The following is an 18,555-nucleotide window of genomic DNA, read 5'->3' on the forward strand; positions in this document are numbered from 1 at the left end:
GAGGCAGTGCAGGGAGCCTAAAGCCCTGGTTGGAGCCAAGATTTGAAATGTGCCTCTTGGCATCTACTGATGTTCATCCATGGCCTTGGGGATGGTGTTAGAATGAAATGACTAAGCTCAGAAAGTATTTGAAACAATGTCTGTTGCATAGAGAACACTCACCAAATGATAGGTGTGATTTGCTTTTATTATGCCAGGCAGCAGCTAGTCAGATGGGATTCTTTGCTTTGAGAAGTGTTCCTTTAATTACTTAAAATATAAGCTGAGTTCTCCAAAGGAAGGAGGTGAAGTGATGGATGGGAGAAGGTCTGAAGGAGGCATCTCCTATCATAGTTTTTGTGCCTGAGGCTCCCTGGGTCCCAGCAGAGAGTCCATCCCTGGCACACCTCTACCCCTGTCCAAGGTGCTGAAACTTGCCCCATAGCGGTTCCTCCTTGTTATGCACACCCATGAATTGCCCATTTCCTACCTTCTGGTCTTCTGTTTGATTCTGCAAGTATACAATAAGCATATATAGGGAGAGGAAGAAAAGGGGGCTTAGATAAAGAAAGGAATTCAAGCACACACAAACACCTTAGGATGGGTGAAGATGAAGGCTAGGAGGTTCATTTCCCTATTATTGGGTTTCAGTGATATCCATCTCTTGCATTTACTCTTTCTTCTTCCTCTTCTCTTGATACCCTCCAAGGCTGTGCCTTTCAAACCTTCCCTGATCTGACTCCAGCAGATGAATGACTCTTCCCTAGGGTAGCTCTTTCTCTACTCATTAATGTTATACAGTCAGGAAATCTAATGATCAGTTTCAGGGAATTGGGGGGCAAGGTCTATAGAGCAAAAACAGAGGGTTAAGGGTCTCTGAGAAATGGGGATCCCTTTAGACAGGGGTGAGCTCCTCGTCGTATTTCTGCATGCCCTCATCTGGGAGCAGCACCTCCACTGTGAAGCTGACCTTCTTGGCATGGACAAAGCTATAGGTGTTGTCAAAGCGCAGAACATCTGGGGGACAGATGGGAAATAGGCAGTTGAGCCTGGCTTCACACTCTCTGCAACCCTGCCCTGACTGTGAGGGAAGATGGGCTTGTGTTCCTTTGGACTTTATCAGGCTGGCCCAAGTTCTCACCATGATTTTTACCTCCCCTTTGGAACTGAAACCCCTGAGCAGAGCCTGTAAGCAGCACTAACCTAGGCTATGTGTCCTCCTGGCATGTGCCCAAGCCTGTCTTTAGTTGCATCAACTGGCAAGGAGAACAATGATCATTATATTTCATTGTTTCTACACCTGGATGCTCACATGATGGTCATGCAAGGGGAGACAACTGGGAGCATCAGAGGCCTCCCAATCCCTTTGGACAGAGTGGATGCTGAGTCAGGTCTGCTGCATACCCTTTGTCTTCTCTCAATCACCCCGAGAGGCAAGAGTTACAAACTCAGATTTACAGGTGAGCAAACCAAGAGTCCTTCCCGGATCAGTCAAATTTTGCATGGGTTATACAGCTACACTGAGGCTAAGGTGGAACCCTGGGATCCCATTCAGCTTTGTGGCTCTGCACAAATTGATTCTCTTCTCCAGAGTTCCAGTTTCCTCGCAGGAAAATTTACACCACCCTATTGTCCCTTGCCTATATCCTGTGGCCCTCAATCCCTTCAGGACCTGTGTGTCTCTGGCTTTTGGTACAAGGCAGGTGTTCATGGGTATGGCCCTAGTAAATGAAAGTGTGATTAAGTAGCACTAACCTAGGCTGTGTGTCCTTATGTGGGGAGGTGTCACTGCTCCTGTTTCCTCTCCTCAACTATAGGACAGGTGGCTCCTGCCTTCTGAAACCATGCCCAGACTTACAGACACCAGCCTCTGAGCAGGTGAGGCTTCCATCTTCAGGCACCATGTGGGCATTGTAGCGCTGGCTGGTCAGCACCTCTGTCATCTCTCCAGCCTTCTGGCGCTCCCCCATCTTGGTCTTCAGGAAAACCCCAAATCCAATATCAGCTCCATCAGATGAAAATTGCCACCTATGAGGGGAGAGGTTGCTGCTCAGTCTGATAGGTATTGAGGGGTTAGGGCCCAGCTGGGGGTGGGACTGTGGCCTCTCCCTACCTGAGGACACAGCCTGGAAACAGGATCTCATATTCCACCTGGTGTGAGGAGCCACGGCTGATCTGCACTGAGTGTTCATACTGAGTCTTCACCTGGTCCCGCACGTACATGGACTTGGGGATCTCCCCACCATAGTTGATCTGCAGACATAGGATGGGAGGGGGCTTGCTCCCCTCTCCTGGCCATTGTTCATGCTGTTTCTCTGGCCTGTGACAATGTCCCCATCTCCAGGAAGTATCCTGCTCATCCTGTCCCCACCTTGCCTTCCCCTGAAGCTTTTCTTGACCCCCCCCCCCCAAGCTGGGACAGGGCCTCCTATGGGAGCTTCCATCTCTAGCTGATCCTTCTGGGTCAAAATTCCCTTATTTTCTATTTGCCTACACAGCTTCTCAGAACCCTCATAAAGGCATGCCTGCAGCTGTCCAGCTCAACATCTGGTTTCCCCACACCAGTGTCTATGCACACATATCTGTGGAATGAACAAGTGAGAAAGGAACCCAGCCCTACTCCCTAACCCTGCCCTGTCCTTGAGTTCATTGTACCTTGGTTAAGCATTTGGGGTTTCCATCTGGGTCAGTCATGGTTCCCCCAAAATGGGCAGGCAGTTCCTCAGGACTGATGAGTTTCAGCAAACCTTCCTTCCAGCTGTCTAGGGGCAGGGAGATTAAAGGGTGATTACCAACCACAGAGAGAACCAATCAGCCTCCTACACCCTCCAGGACGCCACAAACTTGCTTCTCCAAACTCTATAGGAGCTAGGCTGCCAGGGCCAACTCCCCAGCCTCTTAGGCCTCAGCTGTAGGAAGTGTCTTTCCCAGCATCTTGTTGCTTTGGAAATGTCTTCTCATTGGCTTACAGGTTTGCACATTCTTCAAGGTCTCCCAGTTATGAGCAATAAAGCTAAAAGTTGTTTAATTGTATCAAGGAGACTTTAATTTTTTAAATTATTTACTGATTGATTTTCATAGTGCTGGGGATTAAAACCAAGGGTGCTCTATCACTGAACAACTTCCCCAAATCTTTTTTTTTTTTTGAGACAGTATCCTGTTAAACTGCAGAGAGTGGCCTCTAACTTGCAATTATTCTGTCTTAGTCTCCCAAGAAGCTGGGATAATAGGCATGTGTCATTATGCCCAGCTCTCAAGGAGACTTTAAAGACCTATGAGGACCAGGACCTTGTTGAGGTCCTCATCAACTCATTCAGTGATTAAGTTAAACCTCTTGGTGGGGGATGGGCAGCTCTGAGCCTTTGGAGGGACTCCTAGCCCCTTAATCACCACAACCATAGTGTATAATGCATAGTGCCAATTACTGTCATTTATATTCTATGCAAAGCTCCAAGTCCTGGGGTGATGCCATGCTCAGTCCTATGGCTAATTCAGGCTAACCCCCATGGTCAGAGGATATTCCTTCCGTCCAGTGGGATAAGGGCAAATGCCATAATGCTTGGAACACTAGGGCCAAAGGCACTGAGCCTCTGGGACACCAAGAGGGGCAGAGGCCATAGACTTGGGGCCCAGAGTGTGGAAGTAGCCCATACTGCTCAGGATGTGGCAGGTTTCAAAGGCAAGAGTCTGAGGTTATCAAAACAGGCTATCTTGTGATCCACTGCTCATCCTAATGGAACTGGGTAGAGGCAGAAACTTGGGTATTGAAAAGGGAGAGAAAGTAAGAATTTACAGGACCTCCACATCTACTCTTAGGTCCTCAGTTTTCCTGATTCTGTGATCTGACCATTTTGCTTGGGAGATATTATCCTCCAAGTTCGGGGTCATTGGTTTGAGTTTATGAGCCATTTCTCTTCTTTCTCTCACTCTGTCACTTTTAAAAATTATTGTCTTTCCTACTTGTAAAATTAATGCATATTGTTATTAAAATTTAGAAAACAGAAAAATACAAATAATAACATTAAATACATGATGTCTTGCCACCAACAAATCAATATTCAGCTGGGTACAGTGGTACAAACCCATAATCCCAGCTACTCAGGAGGCTGAGGCAAGAGTGTTGCAAGTTTGAGGTCAGCCTGAGTAACTAAACTAGGTCCTGTGTAAAAATAATTTTAAAAAAGGGCTAGAGACATAACTCAGTTGTAGAGCATCCCTGGGTTCAATCCCCAGGACTGAAAAAAATCAATATTGTATTGTATTCCCTTCTAGAAAAAAATATGTGTATTTAACATATATTTATTTGTTTGTTTGTTTGTTTGTTTGTTTTGGTACCTGGAATTGAACCAAGGGGCACTTAAGCAGTGGGACACACCCCCAGCCCTTTTTTGTATTTATTTAGAGAAAAGGTCTCACTGAGTTGTTTAGAGCCTTGCTAAGTTGTTGAGGCTGGCTTTGAACTTGCAATCCTCCTGCCTCAGCCTTCTAAGCCACTGGGATTACAGATGTGTGCCACCATGCCAAACCAAGGTACACTTGTTTTTATAAAGATAAGATTTTACTGCCCACACCACTTTATAACGACTTTCGTTTTTTCACTTATTGACATTTCCTACGACATTAAATATTCACTCACAGCATTATTTTTCATGGCTGTCCATAATTCATCAAATGGCTACATCACTGCTTATTTATACAGTCCCCTTTATGGTATTGTGTGAGAGGCCTTGAACTTGTAATCCTTCTGCCTCAGCTTTCTGAGTAGCTGGGATCACAGGTGTGCATTACCATATACAGTCAATCCCTTCTTATTGGACCTTCCTTCTCTGAATCATAGCTGCTCTTCTTGTTCTTCTTTCTCATCTTCCTCAGTCTAGGGTGCCTTTAAAGTAATGAGGTTGTGAGTGTTGAAAGAAAACTGGGCCCATAGACCAGAGGTTGACTTGCAACCAGACTGAAACTGATAAGTTAAGGTGTGTGGATGCTTTATTCACCAAAGGGGTAGGTCACCGAATAGACTCCATAGGGTAAGATCCACTTATCCACTCACTTTTGGGAACAGGAGACTGTGACTCTAGGTGATGTAACAAGTTCTGAATGGGGTTATGGACCAATCTCACTTCAAAGCTCATGTATAGGATTCAGGGAATGGTGGCAGAACAACTTACTTCCCAACACTATAATTTTTCTGCGAGTGTCCTCACTCAGGAAGGGCTTCATGAGGTTGTAGCCCACAGGGAAGAGTTTCGTGGCTGGAAAAGATAGAAATAAGGAGAAAAGAATATCTTTGGTCCACTCTTTCCATAATGCTTATAGTTGATGATATAGAAGAGTCATAATTATTAACCCTGGCCACTTCTAAGGCCCTTCACTCAATAAACCACCCAACCTATCAGTCAGCCAGCCAACAAACAGTCAATTAACCAATCATTTAATCTATCAACCACCCATCCAACTAACAAAAGAGGCAAACATCCAACCTCCTAATCAGCCACACATTTGGTCAACTAATAAACCAGTCAACCAAGTATCCAACAACAAATAGTCTAACAATTCACCTTCTGATCATCCAACCAACCAGCCAACCTACTGAATAGTCAAATTATCACCTAGCAAATCAGCCAGACAGCAAACCAACCAGCCAACTGAATAACAACTGAACCACACAACCATCTGCTCTCTCCAGTCAGCCAACCGTCCAAGATGAGCCAACTAACCAACCTGCCAACCAGCCACCCAAACAACCAATCAACCAAAATTATTGTCTTTCCTACTTGTAAAATTAATGCATATTGTTATTAAAATTTAGAAAAACAGAAAACAAACTCTCTCAATCAAGCTGACAACTGACTCTCCAACCAACCACTAATTGGTCAACAAATTGGGTAACCAACTGACCGGTCAACTGCATAACCAACTAAGCAGCCCAATTAACAAACAATCAAGCAACCATTCACTATATACCCATCCTTCCATCTACCCACATACCCCAATAACAACTATCCAAATACATAGTGAGAACCCCCCACAGTGCCAGGTCTGTACGGAATACAACAGAAGTATAGATTCAGAGGTCCAGCCCTCAAGGAACAGATAAGTTGGCCAGGGAAATAGGAGAAGCACACCTAAGAATAGAGGCTCCCAAAGGCAACAAACCAGAAAGGCAAAATTGCTGGAGGTAGCTGGGAAAGGAGAGATCACTGTGGGTTAGAGCTGCTTCCTATGACAGGAAGGCCACCCGTAGAAATTACCACTTATTGCACACTTACTGTATGCCAGGGATTTATGAGCAGCCAAGCCACCACCAACCTGCCTCACAAGAACCTTGGGACAAGGGCACTGTTATCATCCTCATGGTCCTGATGAAGAAATGGAGGCACAGATGAGTGAAGTCAGTTGCCACACACCTTTCACGATGAGCATGAATTTCAATCTCTCTGGGTAATTTTCTTCAAGGAGGCCAAAAAACTGCAGAACCAAGAAAACCCCATCAGGGATCATGCTTCATCTTCTCATATGCTCATCTCCTTTTCAATCTCCTTTATGGAAGAGGGCTCTAGAGGGTATTCCTTCTTGTCATCACCTTAACTGGCTTCTATGGGGGACCTTCCTTCTCAAGACTGTTATAACCACACTCTAATAACAAGTATATGATAATTTTAAGAGTAAATGTTACAGTAACATATAATAATATATATATAATAATAGTAAGGATTGCTTTTTATGAAATATTCACAATTTACCCAGCACTATGTATATACTTTATATAGCAACTTACTGTGGTAACCCTACATCACTATCCCCACTCGGGAGGTGAGGAAACGGAAGCATGGGGAGGTGAACTGACTTGTCTGAGTCTCAGTGCGTAGCACAACAGGGCTGGGAAGAGTTTGCTGGAAGTGGGCCCCTGGGATCTAAATATAGCATTGTCCCTGAGTTTTTCTCTATGGAATCTTTTGGGAAGCATATTTAAGACCCTTTGGGTTCCAAGTGGCAGTGATGGCATCTGGGAAGGCAACCATTTTTTGCTAATCTTTGGCTCTGAGTGAACATCAAGGTCGTAGCAGGCCAAATCGGCTGTCCAATCAAGTCAGAGGAGTGTGCCCATAGGCCTTCTCCTCACCTCCTGGTACACTTCCACCAGAGGTTTCCAGAAGTGTTTCAGTCCCAGGCCTTCACAGTCAAATATCATCACAATGGTTTCAATCTTCTTCCCCAGCTGTGAAAGATGAACAAAAAGTTCCAGGGCTCAGGATGCAGGATTGGGAGACGGTAACCCAAGCACATGACCCTTCAAGCTTCTTGCAGTCCCCCACTCAGTCAGCAGAGGAACAAGGTAGACAAGAATGAATGAATTTCCTCACTCATCCATCCATTCACCCAACCATAGATCAATTCTCCCAGAAATCCATTTATTTTACTCACCCAGTATATCAATTCTCCCATCAATCCATTTATCCTTCTACCTATCATCCCATCCATTCACCACCCAAACATCAGTTTTTCCACCAAGCCATGTATCTATCCATCCTTCTACCCATGAACCAATTCTCCCATCAATCCACTTATCTATCCATCCATCCATCCATCCATTCATTTGTCCAACTGTTACTCATTAGGCTTTTATATTGTGCCAGACATTGAGAGTATAATGGATAATTCTTAATAATTCTCGGTTCTGGTCCTCAAAGAGTTTGTAATCTGATCAAGGAGATGAAAACAATGAAAGCATCCTAGTCCTATGATGAGTGCTGTGATGGAATAGCCCAGCCCAGGGGTTTCTGGAACATAGAAGAGGTTTTTTTTTTTTTTTTTTAACCCTCCTGGGGCCTCAGAGAAGGCAATATCTAAGTTTGAGACTTCGGATAGATAAGAGAGAGCAAAGGAAAGTTTTAGGAGGTAGATGTGTTTGGTGGGGGAGGGAGTTATCCAGATAGAAGGAACAGCAAGAGCAAAGACTCAGAGGGAACAGCAATAATTACCATGGTTGAGAAATATGTATTAGGCCTATGTGCTAAGCCATAAACAGACGGCTCCAATTTGATAGTTACACTTCATGATTTTTTGACTTTACAGAAGTGCAAGACAACATGTGTTCAGCAGAAACTGTATTTTGAATTTGATCTTTTCCCAAGCTGGTGATGCAGTATTCTCTCACAATGTCCAATTGCAGGCTGATGTACATGTTCTGAGCATGTTTAAGGTGGGCTAGGATAAACTTTGATGTAGGTTGGGTGTATTAAATGCTATTTGACTTATATTTTCTTATTACAAGGGGTCTAATCAGGAGGTAACCCCATTGTAAATTAACAAGCATTTGTACTTACATTATCTCATTTACACTTTGTACCACTGTTTATTATTATCCCTGCTTTGTAGGTGAAGAAACTGAGGCTCAGAGAGGTGAGACGACTTCCCAGGGCCACACAGCTGGTAAGCTGCAGAACTGATGTTTGACCCAGGAGCTTTTGACTGTAGACAGCAAAGGTGTGTTCCTGAGACCACACCCCCTGGCAGCCTCACCTGCCCCACCTGATCTGGGCCTCACCCGCTCTGTCTGCAGATCACACTCATGTAGGATGCGCTCGCAGTCCCTCATCTTGGTCTTGAGCAGGTCTTGCTTGGTGACTGAGAAGAGTAGCCCCTTGGGGTCGAGTGGCCCAATGATGTCATACCACACTGGACAGCCATCACGATCATAGCCACACAGGCCCCCAGGCATGAACTTCTGGATCACCTATGCATGGAAAGGTGCACAGAACTTGACATTTTATACTTCTCTGGAGACCCCCTAGACCTGGCTGGCCAGTGGGGTCCAAGCTTATATCCACCACAGTGCAAAGCACTGGTCCTCCTTTGGAAGGTGGCACTATTTACCAAATAAGAAAACTAGCATTCTGAAGAGGAGGAACTTGTTTGCACAAGATAAATAACTAATCCAGGGCTCAGCTGGGCCTAGCTCAAGGCCTCTGGAATCGTTGGTTCTTTTTTGTTTGTTTGTTTTAATTAATCACACATGACATGACAGTACAATGATCTTGACATATCATACATTTGAATCTGATGGGGGTATAATTTCTCATTTTTCTGAGTGTACAGGTTGCAGAATCACATTGGTCATGCAGTCACGTAGATACATACAGCAAAAATAAAGTCTATTTTATTCTGCTGTCCTTCCTTCCCCCTGGCATCGTTGGTTCTGCCCCCCAAATCTTCCACATCCCTTTCCATGGAGAGTAGTTGGGCTTAGTGATGGAGAATGTGGATTCTGGAGGTCAATAGATCTGGTTCATATACAGACCCAGCTTCTTCTCCGCTGTGTGTCCTTGTGCAATTAAAACAACCTTTCTGAGTACAAGTGACATCACTTCTCTGAGTCTATTCTACCTCCTTTTGAAAAAGTCTCCAAAAAATATTGGAAAAAGTCCGGCCTGGAGCACATGCCCCACAAGTGGAGCTATGATCATTACTCAGTAGATTAATGACCGTAACTCCAGTGGTGTCCCTGATCTTAACAGGACTTTTGTGGGCTGTTTCTTTTCCCACCCAAACAGGATGCTTTGAGTAAAGCCCTAGTGTGGAGGGGTGCAGAAGAACAAGCTAACCATGGCATTCAGAGATCCCCCAAGTTTGGGGAGCCAGAAGGGCCTGAGTTCAAATCCCAGTCCCACTCTGGGTCTCTGAGACTTTGGGAAAGTTGCTGAACATTTGCTGGGCTTCAGTGTCCTTTTCTGTAAAATGGAAATTACAGCACATATCTGATGGAGTTGTGATGTAAATGAGCTCATGCTTATAAATTCTTACCTCAAGCCTCAATCTTGTAAGGTCCCCTTATTACAAAAGAGGAGCCTTTAGGCCCAAGGAATTCTAGAGGTTTCTCAGCCTTGCTCTCCACTCATGGTCCCCAGTGACTACAAGCTTCTTGGATGGTATGCCCATAAAAAACAGAGGTGTTTGGGGTGTGGATTTGACTCACCTCTGGGGGCTGCCAATCAAGGATGTGTTCAATGTCCATGGTCTTGCGGAACTCCATATGCTGAAAAGGAAAGGAGTGGTAAGGTCCCACCAGATTTCCAGCACACCAAGAAGGAGTTGAAAGTAGGGGACTGAGGTATGGGTTGCCCCACATAAAACCTGTCCCCTGATCTCCAGAGGGGGTTGGTCGCACCTTGCGGAGCATCGCCTCTGATTTCTGCAGGTCGAAATTCCGAGCTGTGGGAAGATGGATTGAAAAAAAAAAGATATAAGACAGGACATAGACTGCCTTGCTTCTAGCCAGTGGAGGCCATGGGGGATGCTGGGGGCCTGGGTAGGACCTTATTTCCCTGACCTAGATCTGAACATAAGAAGCAAGATAGTAGGGTCGGATCCTGAGAGCCATTTGTCATTCTGAAGCTATTGACCAGGCCTCTCTTGCTGCCCCTCATTCTGAATTTCCCCACCTCTGCCCTCACCTCGGAGCCAACGAAGAAGGAAATAATCATCAGGGTTAGGCAGGGCTGGAAACACATCCTGGACATTTTCTCGAAACTGGGAAGAGAGATGCTGGTTAGAATTGTTCTCTCACATTGGCCTTGGCTTTCCGACTTAAAGCTCTTGTGATTGCCCCTCCTTCCCTTCCACCTGGAGTCTGACTCACACTGATGAAGGGAAAGGTTGATGGATGGATAGAAGGAGAGATGATCATTGAATAGGTAGGCGAATGGAAGGAGGATTAATGGGTGAGTACGTGGGTAGAAAAAGAATAAAGTGATGAATAAGTGGCTATATGAATGGAGAAAAAGGAATGAAATATCGGTGGATGGCTAGATGGCTGGATGAATTGGTAGGTGAATAAGCAGAAGGAAAAATGTGAAGGTAAAAAGACAGAGAGATAGTGAGCGAATGAAAAATAGGAGTGAACATATGAATAGGTGAGTGGCAAGAAGTATGGGTGGTGGAAGAAAGGATAAATGATTGGGCTGGTAAGTGGATCGGAGTATGGATATATTCTTAGTTCCCGCCATGTGTGAGCCCACCAGGACTTTTTCTTCCCATCTTTTACAAAAACATGGTTAATGGTTATAGTGATTATATGTTCCCTTCTCCATTCTGTGGGCATGCCATCACATTCTGATTTGTCTCTTAGAGAATGGGCATCTTTTCAGGGACTTAGGGAGATAGGGGGAACAGAGTTACAGGGCAGACTGACAGCATCCTTTTGCCCCCACCTAAGAGGCCTGGGAGGGAGAAGATGGTGGTAGGAGGCTGCTAGATAAAGCTATTGGGTCTGGCTCTTGGATGAGGATCTGGCTCAGGCCTGATCTTGGGTAGACATCACCCAGACTATTGCCAGAAGTGTTTTTTTGTTGTTTTTTTTTTTCTCTCAGTACCTGTCCTGGACAGGGCTGATGTTACTGGGCTCCTTTGGAACTTGACCCTTTGGAAAGTGACAGCAAAGAGACAATGCCAAAGATATGCTTAATCAACAGAGTAGGGCAGGGTTCTGGCCACCCCTTCCCACCCCAACCCTCAGCCATTTTCCCATGGGGCTCCAGGAAGAGGGATTCTCACCTTGGCCAGGGTCTCTGCCTGCTTGGGGCTCAGGTCTCCGACTCGGCCGCTCATGGTGCTGGCTGAGCTTAAGGAGTGGTGGCTACTGTAGGTAGAGGCCCAAGCCTGTCCGCCCCAGTGCAGCTGGGGCCTTTTGCCCCCACTTCTGGGCGTGGCTCCAGGCACCTCCTCCAGGACAACTGTTTAGATTGCACGTTATGTAACTGGGATTAAGTGAGGTCCCATGCTTGGCTCTGGGACAGGTCTGGGGAATAGGCAGGGACCAAAGGTGAGCCTGAGGTCCCCTGCCAGGTAGAGATAGCTGGGAGGGAAGGAGACTGGCCTCTGTGGCCTGGGGGGGTCCAGAGTGAATGCCTGAAGAGGCCCCGTTAGTGCTTCAATGCCTCTGTCCTGGAGAATGGGGAGTTTCAGAGAAATTGAGTGCCCTTTCTCCCTGAGCCTCATCTTTCAGCTTACTCACGAAGAGACTCAACACCTAGGACTCTTCAAGGATTACTCCTCTACCCAGTTTCAACAGGGTAGGAGTCAAAAGCTTGGTTAGTCTACACAATGGTCATTTCACTTTGCTGGAAGTTGGGGGGAGGCTAATGTCCTCCTTTTGCACCAAAAGTCTGTAGTCAAGTAGAGAACAGGATGAGGCAGAAAATGGAACTCAAAAGGTGTTCTTTGTGAAAATTTGTTTATTCCATGGGGATACTGCTCCTTTTCCTGATGTCTTTCAAATCTCATCCCAAGGAGCTGGTCCTGGAGACCTCAGGATGGGAAAAAGCCGAGCACCCCTACCCTGCTGTTTCTTCCCATCGCCAAGGTCATGAAAACAATAAGGACTTGTCCAGGACCCTGTGTGTGCCTCCAGTTAGTAACAGCTCCCTTAGTGAAGTGGTAGGCAGGCTAATGGCCTTGTGCAACGAGGGTGTTTTTAAACACCTGGGATTTCCAATACCTGATCACTGAAGGACATCCACCTGAAAGGGAAGGTCACCTACGAGAAGACCCAGAAGGTTTCTCCAGCCTTTGATTTCTATCATGCTGCCTGACAGTCCACCAGTAGATGAACCTGCAAAGACCCAGACTTTCTCCCCACTTCTGTATAAAATCTCCATTTCAGGATGGCATCTCTGAGGGTCACTTGCCTACAGAATGGAGCTGTCAACACCTGCCCTGCCCTCCTTAAATAGTTGGAAGGAGGACCTAATGAGACACATAGACTTTTAAGGATTATACACATCTAAGGAATTATTCTCTTGTAGTTCTCAGAAGCTTCAGGAAGGGAGAGACTCTTTTATCAATGATGGTCTGTAAAACAACCATCTCTTGAGGATAACAGTATTAACTTTTCTGGGCATCAAGGGAATCTATATAAGCTGAAACCACCTCCGGTTAAGCTTTAGTCCCCATGGCTGGCCCACGACTCCTGGGCTATCTTGTGCCCTCTATTCCGGGCTATCTCAGGGCACAAGTGGATGATTCAGAGGTACCAGACTCTGTATCTTTCTTGGTCTGGACCCCTGATACAGTTGTGTCCAAAGGAAGGTGGAGGCATTTCTGTCTGTATCCCTTTGTGTGGGGCACAGCTATGTCACTTAGAAGCAGTTAGGTAACTCTCCACACCCTAGCCCCACCCTACTTCACATTCCAGCTTCAGTTTACACAAAGCCTGGGCTACACCCCTCTCATCAGGCTGGCAGCATGCACAGATTGGGTTTCTCCACTGCTCTATCATTAGATCCTAATCCTGCCTGTTTCTCACCAGTCTCCTTTCTCACCTTAATCCCTCTAATGTGAAGCATCCCAGTTGCTTCTGGGGGCATCAGAGGTTTGGCTGCAGGGAAGTAAGGAAGGGTTGCTGATTCTCCCAGAAGCTGTGGACCTTCAGAGACATCTTTAAGCACCTTTTCTGGCCCAGATCACAAGTGCTAAGCAACCTTCTGTGTACACTATGTGGTACTGGGGTCAAATCCAGGGCCTCATGCATGCTGAGCAGGTATTCTATCATGAGTTATCTCTAGCCTCAGAAACTGAAATTTTAATTTAATTGAATTCTGATTAATTTTGCTCTAAATTTCCCCAATGTGATTGTAGCTACTGTATTAGACAGTGCAAAGGGATCATGTTTCTTGAAAGCTTATTACATGGAAGGGCTCATTCTGAATGTATCACCTCTTTTAAACATTAGAAAATCCCTTGGGGGTAGGTTCAGCCTCATCAGTAAGATGAGGAAACTGAGGTAAAGGGAAGTTAAGCAACTTATCCAAGGTTAAGCTCAAGTCATTACCCACTCTGCTTTTGCACTGCTAGGTTATCCCATAGTTTTGGCTCCAGGAGCTTCCACCCTAATTAGGGAGAGAACTCAGGCACAGGGGTCACCCCGATGTGATACAGGTGGCATTAGAGCCAGGCCTGGGAAGAAAAGGGAAGATGCTAATTGGTGGAGAGCCAAGTAGAAGACTGAGCATCCCAAGTGGAAGGAATAGTTCCTTCCAAGCAAAGATGAAGAGGTGAGAACATGGGGGAAGTGATGGGGATATTACATTAAACGAGATGGATTAGAACTTTATGTCATTATCAAACCATCTGGAAGCAGATATGAGTATCTCCATTTTACAGCCAAAGAAAAAGGAAATTAAGAGAGATCAAGAAAATTTTCTGAGGTCATGTAGTCAGAATTTGAACCCTAGTCAGGCACAGTTGTGCATACTGAAATCCCAGAGATTTAGAAAGCTGAAGCAAGAGGATTGCAACTTCATGGTCAGTCTCAGCAACTTAGCGAGACCCTGTCTCAAAATAAAGAATAAAAAGGACTGAGAATGTGGGCTGGGTTTGTAGCTCAGGGGTGGAGTGCTCGCCTAGCATGTGCGAGGCCCTGGGTTTGATCCTCAGCACCGCATAAAAATAAATAAATAAAATAAAGGTATTGCATTCAACTACAACTAGAAAATAAATATATTTTTTAAAACAAGTCGAGGGGGGGGAGGACTGAGAATGTAACTCAGTGGCAAAGTATCCCTGGGTTCAATACTCAGTACCAAAAAAAAAAAAAAAAAAGTTAGAATTTAAACCCAAACCTGTCTGAACCTTCATTAGAACTACAGCACGTCCTTCCATCTCTCAGAAGTTTCAACATTGTGGCTGTAATATAGTGAGAGATCAATAAGTTATCTAAATCATCATCATAGCTTAGAAAGCTGGGATCTACCCTCTTTTTTTGGGGGGAGGCATCTATCCTCTTTGAGTTTCAGGCTGTCTTGGGGCCAACAGGATTAAAGTTCCCTTCTTTAAAACAAAGGCCTGGGACAGGAGAACCCCCTCCCCCCACCTTCTGTACACATCCTCTCAAAGCAAGGCTCCCATGGTGTGTTTAGCAACTTATTTGCCAAGCTCCCAGGGGACCATGACAACAACCACACATAAACAAATTACCACAGGCGGGTAGACAGAGTTGCAAGCTAGGATCCCTCCTTCCAGGCTGTTACTAGGAAACATGAAAGGGCTGCCCCTCTGGCCCCAACATCCAGCACATTCCTGTCCACCTGCTCTATGCGAATCATGCCAGAACTAGTTGATCAGTATGGGGTGGGTAGAGGGGGTACAGGAGTCTCAACCTGGGGCAAGCATTCCTGGGAAGAAGCAAGCGTGGGGAGGGGGGGTGTTCAGACCACAGAAATAGGAGGTAGGGCTTAAAAAGGAGATTTGGAAAGGAAATTGGGGTGCTTTAGAGTCCCAGTGATGCTTTGAGTCACCCTCTGGGACAGTTCCCATACCAGCTTTTACCCTTCAACATTTTCATCTTATTTATTTAAGATAAAAATTTTTTAATGGCACTGGGGATCAATCCCAGGGTTTTGTGCATCTAGACAAGTGCTCTACCACTGAGCTACATCCCCAGCCCTTTACTTTCTTTTTTAAATTAAAAAAAAAATTAAGTGTAATATAATTCACAGACAATAACCGTATTTCCCCACACAACTATCAACACTGTGTAATCAACACACCTTGCTTTTTCAGTCCAAAAATTGATTTATAACCTCTTATAATGTATTCATCACATGGTCTAATTCTCTTCATCATGTGGCTTAAAAGACAAATAGCTTAACAATGTATTCATTAGAGGAATATGGAGGCACATTTGTCTTCTTACACACTGAATCCCTAGAATCCTCAGTCCACATGTAATTTGTCAGTATATTTCTGAAAGCTGACTTGCATGGTAACCACATTTTATATGAATGGTACTGAGGAAGATTAAAATTTGTAAGTCCACACTTGGCAACATTATAGTAAATTTATCAATAACAGCTGATGTGTTAACATTTTTTCAGACTGGAAAATGATTCACTATACTGTCACAAAGAAATGACGTGCATTGTTTGAACTATTCAATTTTAAGATATATTCACAAGTATTCAATGCATCCCAATCTTGTACCCAACGACAATCTAGTAATAAATATTTTTAAGTAATACCAGCGCAAATTTTAAAAATTCACATAATGTTTACATCGGACTTTTTTTGCAAAAAAAAAAATATTAGCATAAAATCTGGGACAATTATGTGGTGAAGCATGGAATTTTCTTATTCTTAAAAGGTATATATTCTCAAAGTTGTATGCAACCATCACCACTATCTAATTACACTAATTTACGTCATTCTTCCCCAAGCCCATCATTAGTCATTCCCCACCCTGCTCCCCTACTTCAGCCCCTGACAAACAATAATGTACTTTCTTCTTTTTTTAATTATTTTTTTTAGTTTTAGGTGGACATAATATCTTTACTTTATTTTTATGTGATGCTGAGGATTGAACACAATGCCTCATGCATGCTAGGCAAACACCCTACCACTGAGCCACAACCCCAGCCCCAACCACTAATGTACTTTCTATATAGATTTCCCTGTTCTGAATATTTCATATTAATGGAATCTTTAAAAGTATATTTTCAAAGTTCATCCAATTTGTAGCATATACCAATATAGTCAGGAGCCACATAACATTTTGATGAACAATAGATGACTATACCACAGTGGTCCTATGTGATTATAATGGAGTTGAAAATTTCTTAGTTTGGTATTTTTTGCTGTACCTTTTCTATGTTTAGATGTTTTAGTACCCGAATATTAACCATTGTGTTCCAGTTGCTTATAGTGTTCAGTAACATGCTATACAGGTTTGTACATTTGTACCCCAGGAGCAATAGGCTGACCATGCTATAGCCTACATGCGTTACCATGCTATACCCTATAACGCATGTAGGCTATACCATGTAGTTTGCATTAACATACACTATAATGTGTGCACACAATAAGAAAATTACCTAATGATACATTCCTCAGAATGTCTGTCTTCATTTCTCTACCAAATGGTATTGATTACTCTAGCTTCATAGTAAATTTTGAGTCAGGTAGTATCAGACCTCCAGCTTTATTTTTTTCTAAAGATTGTTTTGGCTATTTGGAAGCTCTTTGTCTATGTGTGATCTCTTGAAAGTTCATATGAATTTCAGCAATTTAAAAAAAATAGTTCTTAGCTGTAGATGGACAAAATATCTTTTTTTATGTGGTACCGAGGATTGAACCCAGTGCTTCACACGTGCAAAGCAAGTGCTCCACCACTGAGCTACAGCTCCAGCCCAGCAAATTTTTTTTCTACAAAAATATTATTGGGTTTTTGATAGAGATTGCATTAAATCTGTAACTAGCTTTGGGTAGTATTTACATCCTAACAATAGTAAGTGTTCCAATCCATGAATATGGGATTTCTTTCCATTCAATTTTGTTTTCTTTAGCTTTTTCCTACAATATTTTGTAGTTTTCAATGTACAAGTCTTGCATCTTCATGAGTAAAGTTATTACTGAATGTTTGATTCTTTTTGATGCTATTATAAGTAAAATTGTTTTTTTTTTCTTTTTGATGCTATGATAAGTAAAATTGTTTTCTGAATTTAATTTTCAGAGTGTTTTAGTGTATAGAAGCACAACTAATTTTTGTATATTAATGTTGTATCCTGAAAACTTGATGAACTTATTAGTTCTAATGGTTTGGTTTTTGATTTCTTTCAATTCACTGCTTATTCACTTTTTCACTCAATAAATGTTTATTGCACATTTACCATGTATAAAGTTCTAGTCAGAAATGCAGTATATCAGAGAGACAGTCCAGTGAGAGAGGTAGACATTAAATTAATTCTTTCTTATTTAATTTTCTTCTCCCTTTATAATCAGAAAATAAAGAAATATATGAAAATGACGACAATGATGTTGATGATACTGTTATTGCTGATGCCTGAGCCAGGAAGTATGAACAACCACCAAGAAGTCAAGACTTTTACTGGAGGAGACCCTCAAAGACACCTAAATCGGCAACACAGCTCTTGGTTAAGCTTATCAGCTCTTCCCTTCCCTCTCTCATATGATGCTCTCTCTGGTTGCTTATCACAGGAATGGGTTTCTATGATTATAAGCATGGAGAAGAGTAACAAAAGATGCCACAAAGTGAAAGAGTTCTTAACATATACCCTGCCCAGGACAGCACAACCCTTCCCATAGTGCCTGGGGGCACACTGAGGACAAGGAGTGTCCTAAGTTTTTCATATCAATCTTTTGTCTACTTCCATCACCATCCTTGGGGAGACTGGAGTACTCAAGACTACTGGGGAGGGGAACTGGGTCTGGAGATGACCACATAAAAAACAGCTCAATTGGTGGTGATCACTCTCCCATCACCAAGCAAATAATATCCAAATAGTTCAAAATGGAAGGTGCTGAAATACCATATGAAATGTATGAGTCTGGATTTGAATACTAGCTTTGCCTTCAATGTGTTATGTGATCTTGAGTCTCAGTTTTCTGACTTGTAAGTTGGGGCTGATAATATCCTTTTCCTATGGGGTAATCAAGGTGGCCAATGGAGAAGAGGGTAGTAATTTGCCTCATTCACCACCTGGTATGTGGTAAAGCTATAGAAGTGGGCATGAGGAGGCCCATGGACTCCTTCTAATGATCTACCAACAATGTTGGTTTTCATGT

The 18,555-nt window shown here is 43.7% G+C and overlaps 1 protein-coding gene across 2 annotated transcripts; it reads right to left on the reverse strand.

The window, feature by feature from the left end:
• Positions 1 to 292: 292 nt before the first annotated feature.
• On the reverse strand, positions 293 to 11,660 carry LOC113196824 (SEC14-like protein 3). Of its 2 annotated transcripts, none has more exons than XM_026408918.2 (12): positions 11,533 to 11,660; positions 10,434 to 10,509; positions 10,148 to 10,191; positions 9,956 to 10,015; positions 8,528 to 8,716; positions 7,103 to 7,198; positions 6,387 to 6,447; positions 5,148 to 5,231; positions 2,635 to 2,741; positions 2,093 to 2,232; positions 1,838 to 2,007; positions 293 to 490 (listed from the first exon to the last, which is right to left on the reverse strand). In XM_026408918.2, coding segments are annotated over exons 1-12 (1,083 nt in total). In that variant the 5' UTR covers positions 11,587 to 11,660; the 3' UTR covers positions 293 to 488. The 2 variants fall into 2 exon arrangements, with proteins under 2 accessions (XP_026264703.1, XP_026264702.1); XM_026408917.2 differs by having other exon boundaries at positions 293 to 996.
• Positions 11,661 to 18,555: the final 6,895 nt, after the last annotated feature.

This window comes from Urocitellus parryii, chromosome 3 (assembly GCF_045843805.1).
Source record: "Urocitellus parryii isolate mUroPar1 chromosome 3, mUroPar1.hap1, whole genome shotgun sequence".
NCBI lineage: Eukaryota > Metazoa > Chordata > Mammalia > Rodentia > Sciuridae > Urocitellus > Urocitellus parryii.